Source organism: Streptopelia decaocto, assembly GCF_964273445.1.
Source record: "Streptopelia decaocto genome assembly, chromosome: Z".
In the NCBI taxonomy this organism is placed as follows: domain Eukaryota; kingdom Metazoa; phylum Chordata; class Aves; order Columbiformes; family Columbidae; genus Streptopelia; species Streptopelia decaocto.
Genome location: NC_138657.1, coordinates 64,038,887 through 64,064,725, shown reverse-complemented (window position 1 = coordinate 64,064,725; position 25,839 = coordinate 64,038,887). Strand labels below are relative to the sequence as shown.

At 36.7% G+C, this 25,839-nt stretch overlaps 1 protein-coding gene across 8 annotated transcripts in view; it reads right to left on the bottom strand.

Annotated features, from left to right (window-relative positions):
• The window catches only part of ERBIN (erbb2 interacting protein), a 118,264-nt gene that overhangs the window by 40,178 nt on the left and 52,247 nt on the right, over window positions 1-25,839 (bottom strand). For all 8 annotated transcript variants that reach the window (XR_014186277.1, XM_082075375.1, XM_082075373.1 and 5 more), the window contains 5 exons: window positions 25,309-25,506; window positions 20,935-21,052; window positions 6,704-6,782; window positions 5,800-5,889; window positions 303-359 (listed from right to left, as the gene is read on the bottom strand). Coding sequence is in view for 7 of the 8 variants with exons in the window: in XM_082075375.1 (XP_081931501.1) it covers window positions 303-359; window positions 5,800-5,889; window positions 6,704-6,782; window positions 20,935-21,052; window positions 25,309-25,497 (533 nt within the window). In the remaining variant the exon portion in view is untranslated. The remainder of the gene's footprint in view (window positions 1-302; window positions 360-5,799; window positions 5,890-6,703; window positions 6,783-20,934; window positions 21,053-25,308; window positions 25,507-25,839) is intronic.

The window sequence follows — 25,839 nt, the reverse complement described above, 5'->3', positions numbered from 1 at the left end:
AAATCCACAGAGCTGGACAGGGACAGAAAAAAAAAATATATATGTATATGTATAGACACCCACACATATATATCTGAATAGGCGAACCTCTGGAAAGGCTAATCTCTGAATAGGCAGACCAGTGAGTCTGAAGGGAGGTACAATTTCAGCAGGATGGAGGAAAAGTTCCTTGTGAGAACTTGGCCCAGTTACTTAGCTACACATTTTAAGCTGTGATCTACTTCTCAATATGCACTACATTATCAGTATAGCTACAGAAAAAACCCTCCAAAGCAGTTTAAATAAATGTCACCCATACTTACTTTGGCAATATTTTTAACTGGTTTTCTCTAAGTTCCAATATCTGGAGCTTAGTTAATCTGTAACAGAAAGGTGTAACAAATTATCACAATATACTGTATTATATGATAAAAGCAATTGCTGAATTTATTTATATTGCTGAATTTCAGACAAAAACATCTACAGTTTGAAAAAAATTTTTCTGTAAGAATAAAAATATGTTTTGTGCATAAATCTGCATGTTATTTTAAATTAATTTATTCATTAAGGTTCGGTTTTCATAAAACAGCATACAAACTAGATCTCACTTGCTTTTCTGCACCTGTTAGAACATATTTCTTTTCCTTCATCCCAAAGATTTTATTGGATTCTTTATGGGACATGCTACCATATACAGAAGTACACGGGAAATAACAGAAAAAATGTAGGATCATTCCACACAAATTAATCTGCTGAATTAGTAATATCTGCAATGTACCAAACCATTTCATATAACCAGCCTCATCAGAGGAATACCTGTGGTCTTCCACATGGTAAAAACAACATCTAAATTCATCTTGAATTTCCTTCCATATCCTCTTCCTAGTCAGCTTCTTAAACCATTTTAATATTTCTGTTAGAAGGCAGTTTGACCTTTCTTTCAGCAGATCCTTGGTTGGCAGACAAATAACCTCTAAAGCCCAAACTCAACTGCTTGGCCAAGTTCAAAGCAGTCATGACATTCAAGCAATGCACCATCCCCAGTGGAATTTTTTGCAGCAGGACAGCAGTGACAACATTTTCTTTGTTAAATGAAATACAGAAACTGAGTGTGGTTTAAATACAGACATGATTGTATAGACAAGAGTTCTACATGTGAGCTAACAGCCCTCATACACACAAAAGAGGGCATTAAGCTCCCTGACTCAAAAAGGAGCTTAGTGAACAAACCAGTCTTTCCTGAAGGTGCTTAACTGAGTACCTTAAAAGGACAAAAACATTAATTTTGATTAAGTAGTAAGAACTACACTTAAAGTAAAAATAGAAAGCTGAAAACAATACTTATTTTTCCTCTAGACATTCACTCGTTTTGGGATGCATTTGAAAGCAGCAATCTGCTGCACCTATGAATAACCTAAGAATATAACAGTAACCTTGAAACAGAGCAGAAGTCAACGTAGCCCAGCATTGCAAGCAGCACTTACCATCTGGTATGAAATGCTGGAGGGGAACCTCCGCCCTCCAGTCTCTCAAAAGAAAAGCAAAACTGTAACAGTGCCAAAAGAATACCCTAATAAAAATCCAGTTCATGGTAATATCACTGCTGACTTCCTAGCCTTTTTACCCTACCTGCATCCTAAGATAGCAATTTGTGATGAAACAGGTCAAGTTATTTGTGTAGACACACCCAGATTTGAATGGTCATTTGGGGCTTGGACTTCCAAACCCAAGAACAACCAAACACTGCTTTAGGCTCCAGTTGGTGTTTTGCCTTGATGATAGGAAAGATATCTACAGAGTTTGTAGGTTTTCTTCACAACAGAATTATGCAGTAACATGTCTCAGTAGAAAGCAGTAGAAGCAAGCCACCATTCATATGCTAAACTACATACAGGCATGCCAACACTTTGTTGACTTAGCCAGAACTGACTGTACTACACTTCTAACAAGTTAATTCTATGAACTTAAAGATTGCTTTTGGCAATAGAAATGATTATAGCTTTGTGACCTTATTTCATGTTCTACTCTTTCTTCAGCTAACACTAAGAAATCGGAGAAGCAAATATCAAATTTCCTATGTGTAGAGCTACACAGAGGCTACTAGGGAAACATTTTCAACCTTTCCCGGCTGTGTCTAGATAGAGGCTGTGTAGATACAGCCTGTGTCTAAATTAGTAATTTGCTAGCTGTAATTTATGAGAAATACTGGTGTGAAGTAGTTGTCATTTCTTCCAGTATGAATGGAAGGGTTAATTCAAGTTTAATATAGTAATACACATCAAATACTCAGCCTAGCTGCTCTTTAAATTGCTTATGTAAACATGCATGTTCAGCATCTGAACTCCTATAATGGAACTGAAAATCTGGGGTTTAATTTGGAAGAGAAATACAGACAGAGTAGTCATCCACCCATACTAAAGGAAAAGCAGAAGTCATAGTGGCCAAATACATACTTCCTGTTCCATTCTATCATAAAGATTTGTCATGCTCATATATATTCCATTTCTCAATTGTAAAAACCCCAAACCACAGAAATATTTACACACCAACGAAACAGAAAGCTGTAACAGCATACTATTCAATTTTAAATATACCTGGTGGGAATATCTCAACAAAATTATTGTTCCAGTACTGATATTTAATGTAAACAACTGCTCCTGCTTTTAAAACGTATCTCGACTTTTAAATAAAACTAAATCTCTATATGGATGCCTTGCCAGGATAAGATCAATATCCTTCCTAAGTCTGATTTCTTTAACTATATAATCTGCAGAATATGTAAAAGAAATATGTAACAGGTATACTTAGAAACTCACTGTTCAACAGCAGTCACTCTTTGAAAAGCTAAAAATATTTCAGAGAGCTGGTCTTTATTTTTTACCTTCTTTGCAGTTTTGCTAATGTGGTGGGGGTTTTTTGTTGGTTTGTTTGTTTGTTTGTTTTTAATCATAGGTAAAATATAAAGGCAAGAGGACTACAATACATGCATAATACAGCAAGTTGCATTTGCAAAAATCTCAGCCAAATTGCATATATGTAACCAAATTAAGGCCCAAATTCGATTATCACTGTGCATTTATGTAAAAAATTATCCTAAGGTAGGTACTACTAAAAATATCTGCTACTGCCAAATAGTTGAGAAAAAAGATTACAAGTAAATTCTTTGCAGCATCACAGTAAGAAGTCTCTGGAAGCAATACCCCATTATAGACAACATTCTCGGGAGTTTTTAGAATGACACTGCTTACCTTAAACAACCATCAGTAAAAAACATTTCCTTTTTGAAGCACTGTCTCAAAATTAGCATGCAGTGAGCTTTAAGTTTAGAATGCTGTGCTTATATATTTGTACACTTAAATGCAAACACACGTGATGTATTTAGATGCAACAGATACGGTTTTCTTAGGTAAGCATAAGCAATTCTCATATTTTTGTGCAATGGTATAAAGGCTGACTCTGGGATCCATGCCAGCATTAATGCATTCAAATTAGTATTTGGGAGTGGAGAAAAAAAAAAAATCACTTTATCACCTCAGAATTTTGAAGGAACTGGCACATTTAATCAAAAGCCTGGTGATTTTTAATAAGTCTAGCAAGCTGGACCAGATCACTGAAGGACAGCAAGTATGTAATAGTCATAAAAAAAGGGGGAAAAAATTGGATAATCTTGACCTCAATAGTATGCAAAGCTTTGGCAGAAAGTTTGAAGCCAAGAATAAAGCACGGACATAAATGTAATAAAATGCTGCATGCAAATACTAAAAGTAGTTTGCATTACACAGTGTTTCCTTTCCTATGCATCAGGTTAAATGATGATGACACAGGGGCTCAAAGACCTTTTCTGGGACTATCCTGTTCAATGTTTTTTAACAGCAATCTTAAAGGACAGGAAAACATTTAAGTCAACTGATGACACAAAACAGTGACAGACAATACAGTGAGTTATTAGGATGTTGTAGGGAAAAAACCTGTACAACCTTAAGGACTGAAAAAACAAAACCAAAACAAACCAGAAAAGGGCCAAGATGTCATAGCACAGAGTGAAGTACTCGTGATTTCCTTGTAGAGTCATCAGCCATTTCTAGCTGAGCTGTCCACATGGTAGTTGGTCATGTGGGAAATGACACGAGGCAGCTGCAAAAAGGGCTAGTGGAACACTCGAGCATAACCACAGACATTTCCAAGAGAAACAAGAAGATAATAATGACATTGTACAAGCCATGAAGAGATCTCAATTTGAAATCTAAATATAGCTATATATGTAATCATCCTCTGTCAAAAAGATGATGAATTCAAACTGAAACTCATTCCAAGATAGATTAATATAATCAGGCACAAAGGAAAACCTGTCATACCAGAAGGAAACAGAATTTTGTTTAGTCTAAGAAACTAAAAGAGGCATATGAGAACATTATAAAACCAGCGGGTGAGAGAATGGGGGACAACACGAGAGATGACAGCAATTAAACTGTGGAACAAATGAATACGAACAGTAGAGAGAAACTGATGTGAGAAACCAGATTTCTAACCTGAACTGCTGGAACAGAGACTCTGATACATGGAACATAAAAACCTCACTAGCTTTAATATGGCATTGGCTTTATTTTAAAAGACATTGCCAGTTAGAGCAGGAAGATTAACTAACTTATAAGACCAACTGTGTATATCCGAAGTCTTTCTTTTCACCTGTAGTGACTGTTTTTTACTAAGAAATTTTGCCATTTGGTTAGACTATTAAAAATCAGAACAGAAAAATGTATAGGTAATCATTAAAATTCCAACAAGACTATGCATCTTCTAGATATTTCTTCTTCAACCTTAATGAAGGCTTTTGAAATGCAAACTTTATGTACTTGAAACAAGCACGATAATTAATGCTCCTGCATCATAAGCAGCTTTTTTGTTTGCTGGGTGTGTAACAGATCCGGTGCTTTTAATTGCTCATCAGGGAATGACTAATAACTGGACAGAGAAGAATAGGCCAACAACCCTGATCACAGATGACTAATAAGCTAATGGTCACTAATGGCCTGCATCTGTGCTCATCTTTCATTGTACATCTCCTGGTCTGCCAAACTTGTGCAGAACACGATTTGGGAGCTTTTCTAATCTCTTGTAAATTGTGCTGACCCAACTATAAGCACAGTCAGAAACAGAGCATAAAATAAGAGTGAAGAAAGGTGAAAAAAGCAGAAATGGCTGAATTAGGATTATAAGGAGAATAGGATGAATTATGCTTATCCAGGAGCCTTCTTTTTAACAATATTTCCCTTTCACTTTTGCTCCCAAGATTGAATCAGTTTTAAAGACGTAAGAGGGTTATATTTGTCTTGGATTTAAGCTATTACATGGAACAATTTTGCTTATTTAGCACACTGCAAATATACTAAGTCCTTCAGAAAGATTCCTGGCAACAAGGCACTTGAGAATTATAGATGTGCATGAAGGAATCTGTGCATCCAGGAGAGGACAAGAGGAATTACAGATGTCACTATTTGCTTCACTCTAATGACTAAATGATAAACAATCCATATTTCAGAAATACTAGTCTCCCATACTCACCAGACTTGTGTTGTAGAAGCAGCAAGCATGTAAATGAGTTTTATTTCTTGGCATTTTATAAGTACTATGTCTGTCCTTCAAAAGCCCAATGAAAAATGGTGATAGTCAGTTTTATCTGTAACTAATACGTGGCATAAATGGATCTGTAACATATACTTCTTCGCCACGTCCAGTTCACACTTTGCATGAGAAGCAGCAGGAACCGCTCTGCATAAATTTAAAATTAAATGAAGATACTAAGTTTCAAATTTTACTTACCTGCCAAAATTGGCTGGCAAAAACTCAAGAAAAGCATCATTCAGGTACAGCTGCGTTAGGTTTAACAGTTGGGAAAATCCATCTGGAAGTCTGTATATAAATAAAATAACATAGTGACATTTTTTCAATTATATTCAGGGCATTAAGTAATTTTCTTGAACAACAATACAGTATTGAAGTCTTACATATTGATAACATTAAAATTAAGGTAGTACCAGAATTTCTACAAAATTGTACTAAATACATGTTCTCTGAAAGCCTACTGTCAATGTTTGTAGTTTTTGTTTTGTTTGTTTGTTTGTTTAAGCATTGAGATTATCCTCAATGCTTAAACAAACAAACAAATCTATAGGCAATAAAAACTACAGAACCCAAATATAGCCTTGCTACGTATTTATGGTAACTTATATGTTACTGGTAACTTATGTGGAGGAGGCATTCATTAGGCAGATAAATTAAAACCTAAACAACACCTTTTTTTTCCCAGGAGAGTTATGTTATACAAAGTTTGTATCTCTGTCAGTGCTACTTCTGGCAAATTAATTTTGTCACTACAGAAAGTGACACGGAAATCACTCATATAAGTTAAGTCTGAAAAAGAGTGGTACAGACTTAAAACTAAAATTAATTCTTTGCATATTTCTCTACGTTCACAGAGAAGAAACGGACTTTAAAAAGCGGAGAAAGCCACATGGTATAATGCAGGATTGCCCACATAGCCTATTAACTTGGGCAAAACACTCTAACGACATAGCTACAGTGTATCACAGTGCAATGAGGTTAACAAGACACTTCTCAGCTAACTCTGCTCCTTGCCTCCCACAGTTGGCAAATGTTTGGGACAAGTTTGAGACTCAGCAGTGTTTGCACAAAATATAAAGCATCCAAAAAATGACAAACTTACTTGGAAATCGGATTTACGCTGGCCTCAACAACTGTCAAGACTTTACAGTTTTTTATATTTTCTGGAAACTCTTGTATGCCTGCAAGATACAGGGAGACATAGGGAATCAGTCTTAATTTATTAGACTCCACCACAGGCATAACAATAACGCATATAAAACTGCTAGCCATAAAAACCTTAATTCTTTTAGCAACTACTGGACTGGTTCTCTGATATTTCATTTTAGATACCATTTTCATTGAAGAAATAGATTTATACAATAACCATTATTTTACTATCCTGTTCCTAAAGCATTTCATATGGCAGCTTAGCAGGCAGCTCACCAGGCAGCATTACAGAAACAGCACACTAACAATTCCCACTGCTGATTACCAAATATTAAAGTACACATTCATTAATTCTTTTTTAAAAGGCATTCATACACATGGTAGAACAAAGTTTCCAACAGGATCTGTTTGTCAGATGCATGACTTGTGTATTATCCAGGTATATGGTAAAGTTTCAAGTATATTTACAGTTCTGAATAGATAACCCAAAATGTGACATATGCTTGCTGTTTGCTTCAGATTATTTGTAGAGAAGGACTAAAACTGCAGACAATTATGTCTGAAAATTAATACAACAAAGAACCTCTTTGTCCAATGTTATCTTCTGAAACACCAGAGTAAATTTGCAATCCACTTATCTGTCAAATTCATATTTGTGAGAAACTGACAAAGCGGGCCTAGAAAATCCAAGACAGGTATCTGCCATGTCAATAGGAAATCAGTACTGAATCATTCTACTGCCCAAGACTTTCACCTCAATATTTACTATACCATAAAAACAAATAAAACCATAGTTATCACAACTGCAGTTGCTTTTGCAAATTATCACTACTCTGTTCTTACACCATGGGATGGGTGTTTTGATTTTAAATAAACTTGTTCTAAGTATAGCAAACATTCATACTGCAGTCCTTCCACTTGGATTAAGAATACACTGTTTTTTTTAAGAAAAATCCGTATGTCAGTAAAATAAAATTTGTTCAAAACAACACTTTTTTTTTTTTTTTTTCCAGATAACAGAAATCTTAGCTCTTTGCCTTTCAATTAATGCATATAATTTTATCTGCATCTGAAGTGCTTTCATCAGGTTTGTGGAGTGGGCTTCCTGAAACCAGGGAACGTGACCACTAAGAAGGAAATACCCCCTGTGGATGCTTGCTTTTAGGCTAGTGAAAACATGAAATTTCATGCTGCTCCAAGCAACAAACTCTCTCACAGTCCAGCTGCAGAGAGAAAGACAAGAACAGTGTGTCTTCTCATTCAGATGGCAGGTGGGACTTTGTTACGTCTCTGCATGTACCTGTTCTGAGAATAATGAAACAAAAAACACGGCAAAGCACCAACTGCTAATAATTTTATTTACATAAGGAATTCCACAGTTTATACTGCTAGCATAGAGCTTTGTGATTTCTATGTTTGTTCACTAACAAGACTGACCTGCTCTATTAGGACTTAATAGATGGCAATACTGGTAGTCAAGGAAAGTAGTCACAACACTCATACTTCTACATTAAGTCAATTTGTAATGTTGAAGAGCAAAGTCACCATGCCAACTTTGCCATGAATTCAACTCAAGCAGGAACACCATTTCTGTCAAAGTAGACTTTAAGGTCTTTCTTGACAGAAACCTTTTTGTCATACTAAATGGTTGAAGCTATTAGTTTTTATTCATACCAGGTGTTATACTCTATTACTGAGATGTGAAAGGCAAGAAAAGCACACTAAGCCACACAGTCAAACCAGGTGTTTAAATACCTCTAATTATCATGGATCCTTTTGGGAAACAGCTTGGTGAACTCGAGAACAATAAAATGTAGAAGCAGAGGGGACTAGGGGGAATTGAGCCATCAACTGTAATATAGGCCAAGATTTCTGACACTTTCGTTTTCCTGCCAAGTGTGTTCATTTATATGCACACATGTGTAAATAAAAACATAGCTTTATATACACAGCTTCAGCCATGTGAAGTTTACTGGGGCTGCGAGTGGAGCTGAAGCAGAATATGATGACAGGGGGTACTGATTCAACTCATCGCTCTCATGGTTCAAGATCAAAACTAAAGAGGTAACACCTAAAATGTAATGAAGCTTCATTTCTGGAAAGCAGCAGTGATATTTTCAAGTTCAAAGACAGATTTGAAGAAAGATTAGAAAACTACCATAGAAAGCCTAGAAATCAATCTTGCCTACTGCTGTCATATAATCTTTGTATTAAGAGAAACACATTTCCAGGAAATTTAAATATTCATCATCTTAATTCCAGTTGTAGCTAGAAGCCTCTATCACAAAACAAGAATATCCAAAAATACAGATGGAACGCATCTAACACGTTGCAGTATCCTGAGCCATGGCAGTTGAACAAAAATCTACCACGTAAGAGGCCTGTATAGATGAAGCTACAGATGATTTGTATGCAGCAGTCTTTTATTGCCTAATAAGTACACCAAGACCCCTTTACAGCTGATGATATAACTTCACCTCTTAAAATGAAGATCTACATTAACCAGAGTTAACCACTGCTAAACTCTTCCATGAAGGCAGAGTTGTGTTTCAGACTCACTCCATAACATTAGTTTTGCTCTTGGAATCATACTGAGAGATTTGCTAAGCTTAGTTTCCTGAAAGAGGGTCACACTACTGGCCTTGGCTTGGTCCTTGGATGAAAGATTGCTCTGGTCCAAGAAGTTAAACCTCATGTTTTTAATATTAATATTAGTTTCCACTGCCTGTGTCAAGAATTCATTGAAGCACAGAAGACTTAATTCTGTGATAACTACCTAGAAAAGAAAACACACAGCACATCTGCTAGAGAGGAGAATGTCAACGTAAACTTGCTTTCAAAAAAGCAGCCAAATAAAATATTAACTATCCAAATAGAGACACGTTAAATCAGCATGCTTTTGTACATAATCGGAGGACTCTACAGTAGTCTCTTGTTTGACTATGCCTTGGGCAAGAGGCAGTAACAGTTCTAACAACAAATTAACAACAGAAATTCAACTGACAGGGGAAAGCTAACAATGAAGGAGCCTGTGAATTTATTTTTGCTTCTTCTTAGGGCCAGGATTGTAATAGTACACATGATCTTTACCAATCTCACTCAACAGTTCAGTAACGGATAAATGGCTGCCATCATTCCAAAGAGCAGTAAATTGGGAATGACAGCATGAAATATACCTAATGTTTGCAGTACACATTCAGAAGAGAAAAAATTCAGGAGACTACTCCCCTCTACCATGTGACAGGAAGTTGCTTTTACTACCTGGTATTACAACAACCTTCAGATGCTGACTTTTCCTCAGCTGCATTCCTCCTGCATGCTAGAAACATGAAGTTACTGCTGTATTAGTATTCTTTCAGTTCTCTCACCAAGAGAGCGAATTCAAAAAGCAAGAAAGAAAGAAGAGTAAGTAAGAAGGAAGAGAGACACTGGAAACAGATATGAGAAAAGGACAAAGGGCTGTAAAGTGCACTTTAGAAGAGGATCTGTTCCTTCTTTTTCCGCTTTCTATCGATCATGAGCGTACTGAATCTTCTTCCCCGTTAAGGAAGTTCAGCAAATGTCGAGGGTCTCTGTGACCGCATCTTACAACACTCCTTTCATAACACAGTGCTATTTAATCCATTTGATAGCCACCCCCACCCTCCATAAGCATCTGATCCAATGAGCCCTGCAAACTGAGATCCACATTCCTTTCTACATTCCATTTTTCTTTTGTGTTTTTTATTGCTTCCTTTCTACACTGATACTGACGGATTACAAGAGGAGGAAGACAGACAGTGCAACAGACTGCTTTGGGGTTAACTAGTCTGTTGCAGCCTTACCCTGCTTTCCTCGAAAAACATCATATAGACAAGTTATTTATCCAGCTGTTTCCTACTTTATATCATAACAACCATCACCCCCAACCCATTTCAGTGCTGTAGCTGATTTACAGATCATGGTTACTGTTTTGCAAAGTAGTACAAACCACCACACTTGTGGACTATGACCATTTGCAGAGCACAACAGGACAAAATATAATTTCCTGGTAATCTTCAATTCTAACTACCAGATCCAAACTGAATTGAGAGCAAAGTTCTTTTTGTAGTGTAGTTTCCCAAATAAGTGGTATTTGCATGATGTTATGTAATAGCTTTTAGTATTTAATTGTCTGTTCCTTCCTCCCCATATTCCTACATTTCAGGCACTTTTAAACTCTCTGGCCAGTTTCTACCAAAAACAACACTAGAACAAACAAACAAAAAAAAAAGAGAGAGAGAGAAAGGCGGGGGCGGTGGAGCGGGGGGAGGACTGGAAGGGCAGGACTGGAAGATTGTTAAGGAAGATTTGGCAGGAAGGTAAGGTAGAGGAATCTAAAATTCTTATCTGGACTAAGCCAAAAGCAGAAAGCATTCATCATTCAGAACTCTACTTAGCAAAAACTCACCAGCTAACCACCCTAACCTAGAAGTTGTATTTAATCAGGATCCCAGACCAGCTGTAGCTCATGCCCAAAGGGCATACCAAAAAGGTCATACAGGGATTTTGGGTCAATAAGCACAAATCTGAAGGTAATCAACCTCAGTTCTGGATCACATAACACGGCTGAAATAGGGAATTTCGCTTGATCACTAACTCCCCGGAGAGCAATGATTGTTTTGGCACAGCTCCTCAGAGCAAATGTGCACAAATGTCCCTCCCTTTGTTTAGACTGGATTAAGGCAATTGTAAGTATAATTGGGGTCCCACTCACCATCTGGAGTTACACTCACCTCCTCCCCTACATAGCACAATCCTTTCCCGTCTCCAGGGCCAGTGTAACTTGCAGAGCAAGAGAGAAAACTGGGACAACTTTTTCTCTCCATCAGATAAGATTTTTCACTCAAATACTGGCAACTCTGGATTTACAGAAAATTGTGCAAGTCACATCTGCTGCTGGTAGTATCCTTCACTGCAATGGATCCCAGAGCTGACACTCCAGTATGCTGCTGTTTCAGCTCTACTGCAGATTGGGGCTTGCTCTGCTGTTCGTACTCTAGTCATGTAGTCATATTTTTCTTCACAATCAAATGCTAAAAGTAGTATGCCCAGATTTCAGTTATTGAAAGCATTACCGCTATCCAGCAGCAGCAGTGCCTCCAATCCAAGTTTTACCTCTTCTCACACAGAAATGTTTTAAAGAGGCTTTCCCCATGCCCCCACCTGCCCAAAAAAGTATTGATTCATTCCAAAAAAGCGCAGATAAAGAAAATCACTTTCATAACGAGACCTGTGGAAGCCACATGGGTGATGTTCCCAAAGGAGTTTACAGCCAAGATCTCTCAGTTTGTGGGAAATCTGAGAAAAAAGAATTTCTCTCCAAACAGTAGGCACACCAAAAAACCCTCTTACTGCAAATACACGGAACTACAGCCTGCTGTGCACCCATACCGCTCTGCACCCTTACAAGTACAGAAGATGCAAACATACAAGCTCTGTTTGCATGAATATGAAAGCAATCTTAATTAGATACATTCTTCCCTCAGCTAATCTACTCATCCTGGCCTCATCTTCTGGCCAAGGAGCTATTATATTAGGACCTACCTGAAAGCTGCTTCACCACAAAAAGAGCAGCTTTTGTTTGTTCTTCCACTCAGGTCTCTGCTACAACATGGATCAAATGGCAATAAAAATATTTTCAGAGCTCATGAATACACACCACAGCTCTCCCAAAGATTATGTAAAATCTGTTGCAAAAGCCAAAATTTTAAACTAAAAGCTTAGACTAAAGTACCAGTCACTGTCTGTATTCTTGTATATTTAGATAACTCACTTTAATTTTGGATTTCTGCATATTTTCTGAATTAAAAGCACCATTTTTTACTGTTCAAAGTAAGCAGTGTGTTAAAGCCCAATAAATTCACTGCACAATGCTGACCCATCCATCCTTTCTTTTCAAAGTTCATTCCTCTTTCCAAAATTCTTGAAGGATCCCTTGCCACAGCTGATTTCAAATCAACGAAGATCTCAGGTTGCCACAAGATGCCTGGCCAGGCTGTGGGACAGCAGTAGCACCTCTTGCTCACAGCTGGAGTTACAGCTTGGCAACTTCATGTTGGCCTTCACGTACCTGTGCCTGTGCACAAGGTGGTAACTCAGTATGCTGGTCGTCATCAAGCAGCTTCGGAGCCTCTGGCTTATTTAGTGAAAACCTACCCTAAAATCAATCAGTCATTTCAAGGGAAAGGAGCAATCATTGCAAATATACCTTTGTATAGTTCTGCAAACAGATATCCCAAAGCTTTTGAAACCCGCTCTATGTCAAATTAGTTGCTCCTCTTGCACTCTCAGAGCATCAGAACTGTAAAATTCCTTGCAACTTGGTTTTCCTTGTATATATGCATTACAGAAGCCATGGCTTTCAGTCTGTCTCTTACTAAAGGCAAAAATACGTAAGCTTGGATACCTGTCAAAGAAAACTATCTTTCTCAAGAAGTACAACTCAAAAAATAAATCTGTACACTTGTTACAGACTTAATAAAACACCAGTTTTAATACACTTACATAGCTTTTCATTCTCTACTCTCTGCACCTTGTTTACGTGAGGAAGTTCCCTCCCTAGAAAAATTTTTGCTTTTATCAAGGTGTCCTGGTTTTGGTTAAAACAAGACCAATTCTCTTTTAGTGATTTTTCCTTTCAACTATGTTCTCCTAAGTAACTGCATTTTCCTGAGGTTGGCTGCATGTTTTTTTGGACAGTGCTCGCTCTGGAGCTGACAAACAGTATGAAAAATATGCAGAAAAGGCCCAGGTTTATCCTTATTGCTATGGCAGCCAAGGTCACTGATAAATTTCATCTGCCTAGCATACTCACAGGGAGGGCCAGACAGAACAGGTGACCAAAATTGACCAATAAGGTATTCTATGCCATTCATGTCATATACCACATAAAAGTGGGAGATCACAGGGGTCTCCCTCTCTTTGACCATGGCCAGCATCTGAAGAGAACCCTGACAGCTCTGTCTGTGATCCTCAGCCTGGTGCCAGGCCCTGCATCCCTGAATCCAGTTCAGGTTTACTGCTAAATCCAGCCCAGGACCTCTGGTGCCTGCCTTGCACCACGCCAGCTTTACCACAGGGCCTAGCTATGCCCAGCTGGGAAATCCAATATTGCTTTAATGTATTTTGCATTATTTTCTCTTATTAGCAGTATTAGAAATAATTTTTAACTATTTTAACTTTTAACTTAGCATTTTAAACTTTCCAGCTTCTAAGTCTCTCTCCCTTCTCCTCCTGTTCCCTTTCCTTAGCGGGGAGGGCAGGGATTAACAGCATCTGTCACGGGGTTTATTGTCACTCACCAATGAAGGGCGACACAGAAATTGCTAATCTAAAAATCTTTAAAAAATTTTACAAACTTCTGAAAACCAGCTCCACTGGATTTTCTGATTTTTCTTTTAAGTTACTTCACTTGACAATATCTACTTGCAGCTTAGTAAGCAGATTCACCTCTCCATCTTTACTTTGCAAAGTTATTTTCTTCAGTTCTGCACATTCTGAAAGTTGTAAGGTTTCTTTTCTCATTTGTCCTCCCTTTAATGATACTCACCTGCAGGGCTGTAAGTTATGAGTGTGCTGGGGGCTCCTTTTTTAAGTTTACACAATTAAAAATGGAAGTCAAAGCTTTATTTGGAGGACTGTTTTGAGGTTTTTCATATGGGGAAATAAATAACTTTTGTACAGTCCCAATAATTATTAACACAAAAATGTCAGTCAAGCTACAAATCTAACAGAAACAAGTTAAACAGTGTTTTCATTAAAAAAAAAAAAAAAAAAAAAGTTTTAAAAAATAAATAAATCAAATACCTCCGTAGGGAAATCAGGTTTCTCTAGTGAGTTTTAAAGAAAAATGTACTCTTATTGTTTGTGATAACTATTATAATTAGATTTACAATAAAATACAGTATTGATAACAGCAATATATTTGGTACTCACATTGTTAATGAGGTGGGTACTTAACTACGTACATTTACTTAATAAAATATTTATTCTCAATTAAGCCAAAAGGTTCTTTTGCAGAATAAGTGTCCACATGTGGAAAAAAGCAGAAGTATTAAGACATAAATTGCCTTTTTATACCTCTGAATGCATTACAAGTCTGAGTCAAGTTTAGTATTAGTAAAATTTTTGTTTTGACACCACTTATGAAATTCAAAAGTTTCAGGTTTTAATCAGAAAGCTGAAAAGTCACACCGATTCTGTGATGTTCAGACAGTAATGAATCCTATTTTATACTGTATGTTAGCTTCCTGATCTGTTTAAATGGATAACGCCTCCTCATCACTTTCTACAACAACAACTTGCGCTGCTAAAGTATCAGAGCCAATGCAGGCAGAGAAAAGGCAACAGTTTAGTTGGTGTTTTTTATAGTTTTGAGGTTTTTTTATTCCTTTTATACACATGTACTGGCACAGTTAGAATACTCCAGCAAGCCAACATGAGTCTTCCAAGCATTCACCTTCAAACCATCTGAAAGAACTTCAATTTTTAGAGTAAGGTATCTCCAGGCATACTCTAGCCATGTTCCTTACACAATATAAAGGAAAAGGAGTCTGAGTAGCAATATGGATTCCTAAATGCCTTTTCTCTGGAAAAAAAAATATACATTTTTTTAATAAGTTTTTTTTTAACCAATAATGCTACTTCTTGAAGACATGCCTGACATACTGTTTTTCATAAACCTAAACATGCCAGGGCAGGGTAAAACTGCAAAATGTGGAACACTGGGAAGGTTGTGGGCAGCAGTTTTGTTCATAATGCTGTCCTGGACAATTACCAAGGTTCAGGTTGTTTCCAGCTATGTCTAATTCATGGCTGGAGTGACTCACCTGAGTAACCTGAAACTCAAGTGTAACATAAACATGTGAAGCTGCTCTGCTTTTTTCCCCCCAATCTCCTGCCACCCTGGGTAGCAAATTCAGTGTTGTCTATCCAGTCACTTTTGGTTCATACGTGATGACTGTCACTCAAAGCACATCCCTTTACAAAAACAAAGGTACATTCTGACTTTACGTGCAAATCCATCCCTAAAAACCCCATAATTACTTCTACAGTACCCTTTCTGTGTTACAAGAATGTTTTAGAGTTCGTTATGAGATCTGTATTAAACTTATTTCAACTGCATTGAAATTCTAGTCTGTTCACATCCTCTCTTACACACAGAAATCATTTAATTCTGCAAAGACAGACAATACATTTAAGAAAAAACACTGTAAACACTTGAATAAAGAACTTTAAATAGAATAGCTGCCTACATTTAGGATAAATTTATGACCTCTAGATAATACTACATTATAATAAAGCTACAGACTCAAGAGTCAGCAGCGGATCAATTATCTTTTATTTCACTATCACGGATGATATAAAACTCCTGCTCCCATCTGCCCTTCCCCATCCGTCCCAGTAGACGCAGAGAAAAGCAAATTTACAGCAGGTTATTTTTGTATTCATGATCTTCCTCTCTCACTTCTCCCTGTGGAAAATAAAACTTGGATCTGTCTTCCTATTAACTATGAATAATTCTCATTTCCTTTGAAAACCATATTCCTAACTGCACCAGATGGGCAACATAAGACTAGATACTCGCCTGAATTCTCATTTTCCAACTCACCAACTTCTGGCACACAGCATACTAAAGCTATTTTGCCAAATCAGCAGATGATTTTAAAACACTGAAGAAAACATATTTGGTCTAAATTTGCATCTGGTAACAACATTCTTTAAAATTACTTAAAATAATTTTATAGACAGATGGGGGGGTGTATGTTTGTTTTCTTTGATTTGGTTTGTGTATTTTCCCATGAACATTCCTCACAACACAGACTGACAAATTGACATGTTTAAATTTGCTGTAACATTGCAGTGAAAGAGAATTGCATCTCAATATGTAACAGAAAACTGAAGACACTCTTCTTTCCAAACAACCATGTTTATTTTTGTCTTGCTATTTTTTTTCTTGCTATTTAATCCTCCAAAGGCCTGAATAATACAGAACTTAAAAAATCTTTGTTCTTTTACCACCTGCAACCAGGGAAAACCAGACCATCCCACTGTTTCCCACTATGCTAACTTCATAGTCATAAGTAATTCCAAGCACTTTTCCCAGCCTTCCAGGAAAGCCTGTTTTCCCTGGCAGTCATCTCATGGCATGCTTCAGCCTTTCAAATCACTTGATTCTAGTAACCTGTAAAGCTAACTCTTCTGCCCATTTATATGTCCTCACACACCGTACATGAATGCTTTTCTCTTCTTCAAAGAAGAGGTAAAAATATTTCCTTGACCGCCTTCCACATTGTGCTAGGTGCAGGCTGAGGCTGGCATCCCAGAGCCTTAGAAGTTAAGAAACCCTGAAAGAGACAGATTTAGGGGCAAAGAGTGGTGTTGTGTAGGGGTTTTTTGGTGTTTTGTTCGTGTTTTGTTTGTTTTCCTCCTGTACAACTGTTGATACATTAAATAACCTGGCCACAGAGGATTTTAAAATTTTTAATTTTATTTTAGCTTCATAAATAAACAGTTTTCTAGGTGGGTCTTACATTCTGTGTGCTGCAAGTTCTTTCTAGGATGTAAGCCAGTAGGACTCAGAGATAAGGGCAACTCTAGATGCTTTATAGACTGCAGGATGTAATTTCTCGTATAGAAATGTAGTTTATCTATTGTAACCTTTGTTCAAGTATCATTTCATCTTTGGGACTAGGACAGCATCAAGCTTTAGGTAAAAGTTTCAAAGCTGAAGCATACCTGGAAAGAATCAGGTTAAAATGTCATAAAAGAACAACTGATGTACTCACTACCAAAAAACTATAGAATTTATTGCCTATTGCTAAGACTAAAGGCAAAGCTAAAACTAATTCTGTTACATGCTTACTGCATATACAGCAGCAGTTCGGTATTTTAAGCTACATCTATGCCATGACCTCTTCAGCAGCCATGAATAATAAATTCCAAACCAAACGCTTGTACAAAGACTTCTGTATACTCCAGAACACACAGTCATTAGAGGTTTGTACTCTGTAGCTCAGCACATGCCTCAAGATGTACATCACTTCAGGCAAAGACTAGATATATTGACAGGGGAGGAGTCAAACCAAGACTACTAAATAAAAACCCCACCCTGTCTGGCTCAAGAAGGCCCAAAACCAGGAGCTGCTAGACATTGGGAGCATACAGTGAAACATGCATGTCTGCTGGCTTTCCATATTTTACTAAATCTTCCCTAGACCTCTGCTTTTTGTCACTCTTGAGGACAGGACACTCGACTAGATGAATCCTTGTTCTGATTAAATATTATTAAATAAGCATCCACCCTTGCATATCTGGTGTCTCTCTGTTACAGTTTTATATATTGTACATATGAAATTAGATACATTTAAATCTGAAATTAAAAAGGCAAGACCTTTTAAGAGCTATTAAAACGTCATAAAAACATTGCTTTCTTGGACTAATACCTTTTCTGTAACAATCTGTTGCCTTGAAGAATCTGCAGTTTTGATCTTTCATCTAAACATCAAATATTATGCACAGATATGTGTATGTATCTAGTTCTACTTGGAACTGGATGATTTACTGTGCAACAGGTCTCCTTCTGTGAGCCAGACTGCAATTCATGCAGTAACTTGAACACATTTTAAAGTTGAAGCTTCATTCTTCATTTTTGTTTCAGCTCTCTAGAATTAAATTATTCTCTTTGGTCAATACATTCAATTCTGCCTACACCACGAACAGCTCAACTATCTTACACAAAAATCCTATCAACTTTCATATATAGTGGTATTTAAAAACTAAAGTCTAACTAACTCTTCTTCTAAAATACAACCTTTAAAACTAAATGCATTTTTGATCCAAAGGCATCTGCACAGTATGACTTAGCTTCATCCACATCAGAAGAAAACATGGTATATCAATACTACAAGAAAAAAACAGGAACTATCACCTTCCCCTGCCACAAGCACAGGAATCTGAAAAGCACACTCAGTTATTTTAGAATTTGGCATCTTTCATCATCCTGCGCTAAGACTGATGATTAATCTTCAGGTTGGTATTTTTTTCAATAAATTAAGGGAAAGAAATTCCTGTACTACCCACCCACCAAGTCTACTGCTTCCATATTTTATTCTTTCAACATCTATAGAGAAAAAGGAAGAATCAGAGATTTTGAAAATAGTCTTGGAAAACTATTAAAGCCCCTCTTATTTGGCTCTATTAGAGACACGCACCAGAACAATCGTGGACAGTGAGAAACTGAGCAGTAAATTCTTACCAAGAGAAAAAGAGACATAGGAAATAGAATAGGCTTGCAGTTGTCAAGAGAAAAATGTTCCATGGTTGCCACAGTAGACCGGTAAACAGAAAAGGACTTAAGCCAACAAACTGAAGTCTCAAATAACATCAAATTTATTACAGAACAAACAGCACTATTTCTTGCCTCAGGGTAAGGTAAGAAATACAGGGACCCTGTATTTGTTTTTGACAAACAGGGACCCCAATTTGTTGGTTTTATTTTGAGTTTTACAGAGCTTTCAGAAATAGTGGGAGACATGATGTACCAGGTAAACAGGCATGTGACCTCAGGACTATTTTTGCTGTGCAGCACTAGGCAGAGAAGCTATCCAAACTGTGATAAGGCTGAGAACAGGCACATGATAATAGTTTAAATAAGCTTCTGTCCTATCATTTCTCTGAAAGGTGTTGAAAACAAACCAAAACAACCCCTAGATAACAGAGCTTCATAGTTTAATGGGATAGTGCATGGTTCAGCTATTGCTTCCTTAAATTCTTTGTATGCCTCAGAGGAACAAGTGCTCGTTCAGCAGCTCTCTGAAGGCTTAGCTAAAGGTTACGCCATTTTGGACAGACAAGAACTCTCTAGCTGGTAACTGACCAGCTGCCTATTTATGTCCATAAGCGAAGGAATTTGCCAGCTCTAGAACTCAAATGCCCTTTTGCTGCTTTTAAGTCTTCTGCATTAAGAACTTGTGTTGGAAACAGTTAATCCTTTCAACAGTTCAGCCTAGGACAAAAAGATGATTCTTTCCCTGTTGTGTGTCACTGTAAAATTTTAAGGCCAGCATTCTCTAAGAAAGACTATTAATCCACTTGTACCAGGAACAGAACAGTGACAATCAGGTCAATTTATCACACTAAATGCTGTGTTCATTAGGCAGAAATAATAAAGTAACAGTTTAAGTACAGACTGGGCTACAATGGACAATCAAGGAGAATGCCAACACCTAAACAACTAGAACAATTTCTTAATAAAGCAGAACTTACTTAGCTATGTGAGTAATAATCAGCTAGCTGTCCTAATGAAACAATGAACATGATAAAATCTTTAGCATATTTATGCAATTTGTATTTTCAAATACGATTTCAAGGAGAGGTCCTCACACTTCACATTGAGTTAGTAAGACAAGACTATTATATCGTCATCAATTACCATGACTGAACTTTTTTTTCTCTCAAATAAGCCACACAACTAAGTCTGATGGCAATATAAGTTACTTCAGTTTCTTCACAGTCGCTCACATCTGCCAGCTTGCCAAAGCAGCACCATTAATAAAACCCCTTGTACAAAATACTTCGCTGACAACGTTTCGTAATTTATAGAAGGCTGACTCACACACAATGATAGATTTTTAACAAGTCAGACAGGTGAACCAGTCATTGTCCATAGTCACTTTTCCCCACGTGAAAGAAGTTAGCATCCCCAGAGCAGGACAGCAAAGCAGCCAAGTCCTACTCCAATTTTCAGATAGCTTGTTAAAATAAACTGAAAACAATATTAATATGAAACAAAATATTACAACAGAATCCAGCCAAATAAATTATAATAAAATTATATTTATAAAAATATATAAACTATTATAGCAAATTATGAGGAAAGCCACTAAAAATAATACATTCAAGCATATGCATTTTGAGAGAATGTAAAATACAGTCTCAGTTTTCAGTAATTAATCTCATTGTACAAACTAATCAATTTTATACAATTAAATATCACAACCAGATCATAAAAGAGCATCTTTTAAGTTAAGCAGTGATTTGGAGTAGTAATTTAAAATTTACTAGCTGTGTAGCTTCTAAAAATTATACTTTCAGTAGTGTCTTTGTTTAGTCAATGGTGATTTGCCTTCTAGCTATACCAATATAATAAATGAAGTGACTTACCGTTCTTGCTGACATCCAGTTCCCTGAGATTAATGAGATTTGCAATGGATGCTGGCAATGTGGTTAGATCATTGTCTGGCAAACTCAGCTTGTGCAGAGACTGACAGTTAAAAAGTTGCTATTGAAACAAAGAAAAAAAGTGAATGCAAATTTCTCCCAGTTTCCTTTACATAGCTTTTGTTTTTAATTCCCTTAAACTTCTGACCTTGCAGCTTGAAGGCCAGACTGCTTAGATTTTCTGACTACAAAAACTTTATTTAACTAGTTTTATTCAAAATTGACTAAGTTTGCAATGCTTAGGAAGGCAAAAGACTGCAAACAACCACAACAAGCCAGCAGTTATGCTTAACACTTCTGACAAATCCCTTCCAGTATCTCAGAAATTATGACCTATAGTTACATAGTCCTGCAAACATTGCAAAATACAAGGTATTTCAAAATGATAGACCAAATTTGAACACAGTATGATTTAAAATTGGGTCCACCTTTTTGAAACATCCTGTATTTTCCATAGTAGACATGCCATTTGATACAGAGGTAATCACAGTTCCTTCAAAAAAAGAGAAAACTAAATTGATAGATGCGTTTTTTAAAGTCAAATAGTTCTACAACACAGGATTTGAGTAGGTATTGATCTCTAAAAACTTACTATTTTATTCTGTTATATCTTAAAACATTTTTCCCTTCCATAACTTCCTAGCTCAAGTACACAAAAATCCAGCAGAATTAAGATGAAAACTACTGAAAGCTTGAGCTAAGGATATAAAAACCTATACAATCTCTTCTGTACACATGTATTATAATTTGTTAACAAATACTAGTTCAGTGCCAGATCTCTTCCCATATGCAATGTACCTTAAAATTCTTACCCAAAAGCTTTACAAATTGACAAAACAGGGCAAGTAATAGCAGTGTAATGGAAGAAAAATCCCTAAATGGTATGTAGGAATCTTATAGAGTACACAATAATATCTGTAAGAAAGTAGTTGAAAAGGTTCATCTGAACAATTTATGATGAACATTCCTTTTCCAACAATTTTGGATAAGATCATTCATAAATACCTGCACTGACTGTTCTTTTATTTTGGAATTCCGAGAAAAGATCATATGAAACCAGGAAGTGTTCTATGACTAAAAAAAATTTATCCCAATGAACATCAGAGCAAGAGGTTTAGTTCTACCAAAATTTCTTTGATTTCTCTCAGTTGCGAAGTCCATTATTTCAACCATAGACTGTTGAACAAGCACCATTCATGTTATGTTTGCATATACCACCCCAGAACAAAAGTCAACATCAATTAGCAAGATGGACAGTTCAAGGAATGAGCTTTAACTTGCCACCTGATGTTTCCAATTCCTCTGAAATGTGCACCAGTTAGTACTCATTGATATCATTAAGGCTTTGAAGAGTTACAAGTTACTTAGGATATTAGATGGACAGGAGAACTTTGATGAGCTCATGTGTTTTGGAGCCATTCCTTAATTTCAGTACTTCAAGCAACAATATATACTTAAAACTCATCCCTGAAAATAATAATCTGGACTCCTGCAATCATTACAATTTCCCCGACTAGTCAGGTGAAAGCAAATGCAGCAGAAGGAATTGCAAAATTTCCTAAAGGAAAACAGGAAGTAGGAGAGTTTTGTATGGTGTTGACTTTGTAGTTGTTCCTTTTGTTGTTATTTTTTTAATGTTTGCACATTAGATGACTAAGTAGGTCATCACTAATGTTAGTAAACACCACCAGTCATATAATTAAGGCCTATTTTACTGCAGAATTACAATTTCTTCTGAACATAAATGTGAGAGGGAAAAGTAAAACTGCTACAGTTTGAGCTTTTCAGCTCAAATTCACACCGTGGTACTTGGGATAAACAGGGTACCTTTTCACACAAGATGAAACCATTTCAAATGGCCGGTCACTTTTGAAACAGAGACTACACACCAGTGGTTCATGTAAAGCAAAGTCGTTCTCTACCACCATTTGTCTCTCCACTGCAGTTTGTTCATGCTGTGTCCACAGACAGTCAAATAAATTAATGAGCTATACCATAAGAACCAATTTTTGAAGTTTGATGGAATTCTGAAAAGACTGGGTTTAACAAAACAAAACAAAACAAAAACACACCACCACCACAACAACAAGAACCCAAACAAACAAAAACAAAATGAAAACACAAAGCAGCCCCACACACTGACAGGCCATTTCAGTGATTTGGTTGACAAGACAGCCCCAAACCTGTTGTGTCATAACATACAAAGGGCAGCAGACTGCAAAACAGGGATAAGAACACACCACCAAGAGCAACAAAGAAAGCAGAAGAGTGGGAACGTTTTAACTAGGCTTCAGAAAGCTGAAGACAGCCTAATAAGTACCGCACCCTTCGTCTGAAATGGCTTAATTAGAAGGCTTTTTCAGAGTTAAAAAGACTACAGAAAAGTTTGGATTAGGGAAAAGACATACACAGCTTGAAACTCTGGCTTCAGATCAGCTAGGATCATTTCAAACGTTACGGGCCTTCATTCTTCATTGTGAAAATTGAAAGTGTAGTAAAAATAATTACCAAAATTACTTAAAAGCTGAATAAAAAACCTTAGCTTCTCAAAAATAAGCCTATAAGGCTTATTTTATTAACACAAAGCAAGTGTAGGCTATTACAGGTCCCTACAGTTCAACAAAGAAAAGCAAAAATGAACAAAACATAAATGTTTTTCTAATTGCTTGGGTAATTTAATCTCAGACTAGACCAAGGAAAGTGGTAGACTGCCCACCTCTCCGTTTACTCATGTACCAAAACGGGATTTCATATAGGAACTGACTAATGAAATCAAATGGCATGTAAGTAGAAAGGGAAGACAAAGCACTAACTGCTTCTTCTTGTCTAAAACACCAACATGCATCCATTTGATTGCTACAGTACAGACTTTCTTCCTCTTTTAAGATTATTAAAAGGAATTTCTTAGAGAATTACAAGTTTGGGAGGACGACGCTCCCTTAGTTCTTACAATTTGGGAAACAGGAATTTAATGCAAGAAGAGTTCAGAAGTTTTCCCGTTTTTGGCTAATAAATGTATTTTATTCTGTTTAAGCATTCAATTTTATTCTTCTCCAATAAAGAACAAGACAAGGGAATAAAGTTCTGAAATCATCTGAAAAACACCCTTAAAGGCTGATACAAAGTCATCAAAAGCAAGATACTAATATCTAAAGTTACTAAGTCAGAAATATCTGCTTGGGAAGAGACAAAAATAAAATACAGGAAGTTCTCAACTGTAACAGACTTTGACAAAATGTCTAGTTTTAACTCACATGTTATTAGCTCTGTTCAACATACAACTACAGATTTTCACTAATGGCTTCTGAGGAGCCTTTAAGGCTGGACTTTCAAAAGCATGCAGCTGGTTTAAGTCAGTTTTACTGCAATCCAGGATTTCTGATAACTGTCAAGTTACTACCCTGAAAAAAAAACTTATTTCCTTATTTGTTTCATTTATCTTTCAAAAAAATCCAAATAAGCAAAACCTGAAGTGGTTATAGCAAATTTTTCAAAAATCTAACAAAACATTCTACAGTTGTCCTGCATGACAATGAAGATTTGACACACAACTTATATAAAATAATTTCAAATATTTAGTCTTTCATCTAACTACTAAGTTTTTAACTCAATCAAGTCAGGACCTAGTAATGGAAACAAGTCTATTGCAATCATCACTTTGTACTTTGTAAAAGAGTCACTAGCAAAAATTCTCATTCTTTTCTCTAGTTTACTGCTAACTCAGCATGCAGTTTGTCTTCAGATTTCAGAACAAACAACAAATATTAATTTACATAATAAAGATGTAATCAAAGTGGCATTCCAGCTCTGTAGTTTTTGAATTTAAGTAATCTGAGGTACTTCAGAAAGTGTCTTCAGTCACAGATCGAAGAAGAAAGCAGGACTTCAAGTGAATAGATACTTTTGATTGTACCTATCATTTGTGGGCACAGAAATCAGAACATTAATCTTGCTTTTTCTAATCTTCACGTGTTATCAGAGATTCAAAATAATGCTGCAGGGAGTTGAATACAGTTAATCAGTTTGAGCAGACACTGCTACAGAAGTAAATTAGCCTGCCTCTTCTGCTCTGTACCTCTCTTGGGCTGGATCAGTCGCTTGAGCAGTTTCATCCCAGTTCATTAGCAAACTAGTCAAGCTGGAATGCATAAACATTCCTTCTACCATGGCTGCTGCTTCTGAGACTAAAATTTACTAAAAAAATACTTGCAAACTGGAGCCTAAAAGCTGAAGGGGAAGGTAGACACTATCAACTTCTACAATGCTGATGAAGTAACAGTTAATAAAGGTAACTAAAAGGAAAACTACCCCACATACCTTTGGAAGCTCTTCAATCTGATTAGCATCTAAATAGAGTTCTTCCAAGGTCTTTTCAAAAGTAAAAATCTCCTTAGGCACCTGTTCCAGGCTGCAGTGAGAATAATCAAGTGTAGTGACCGTTTCCTCCTCTCCACGCAGACAGCGGCAGGGCACCAGCCGCACAAACAAATTCCGCTTTGTTGTCATTTTCAGGCACTGTAAAACAGAAATGGATTGATTTTAAAAAGCAAGACAACTTCAGAAACATTCACTTGGGCAGCATCTCAAAACTTCACTGGCTGCTAAATACTTAAAAAAGAGAGACATATACACATATCTGCATGTGTGTCTGTATACACGTTGGGTGGGGCAGAGAGAAAATGTATTTGTTTTCTTTTAAACATAACAGATCTTTTGCAGCATTAAATGTGGTTAGAACACCTACAGACCCCAGAAGGTGAACACAAAATTTAGTCTGTAACCTGTCATTGCTCACACAGCTCTACATTGCAATTCTGAAGCAGCAGTTCTGAAGTGTCACTTGTGTTT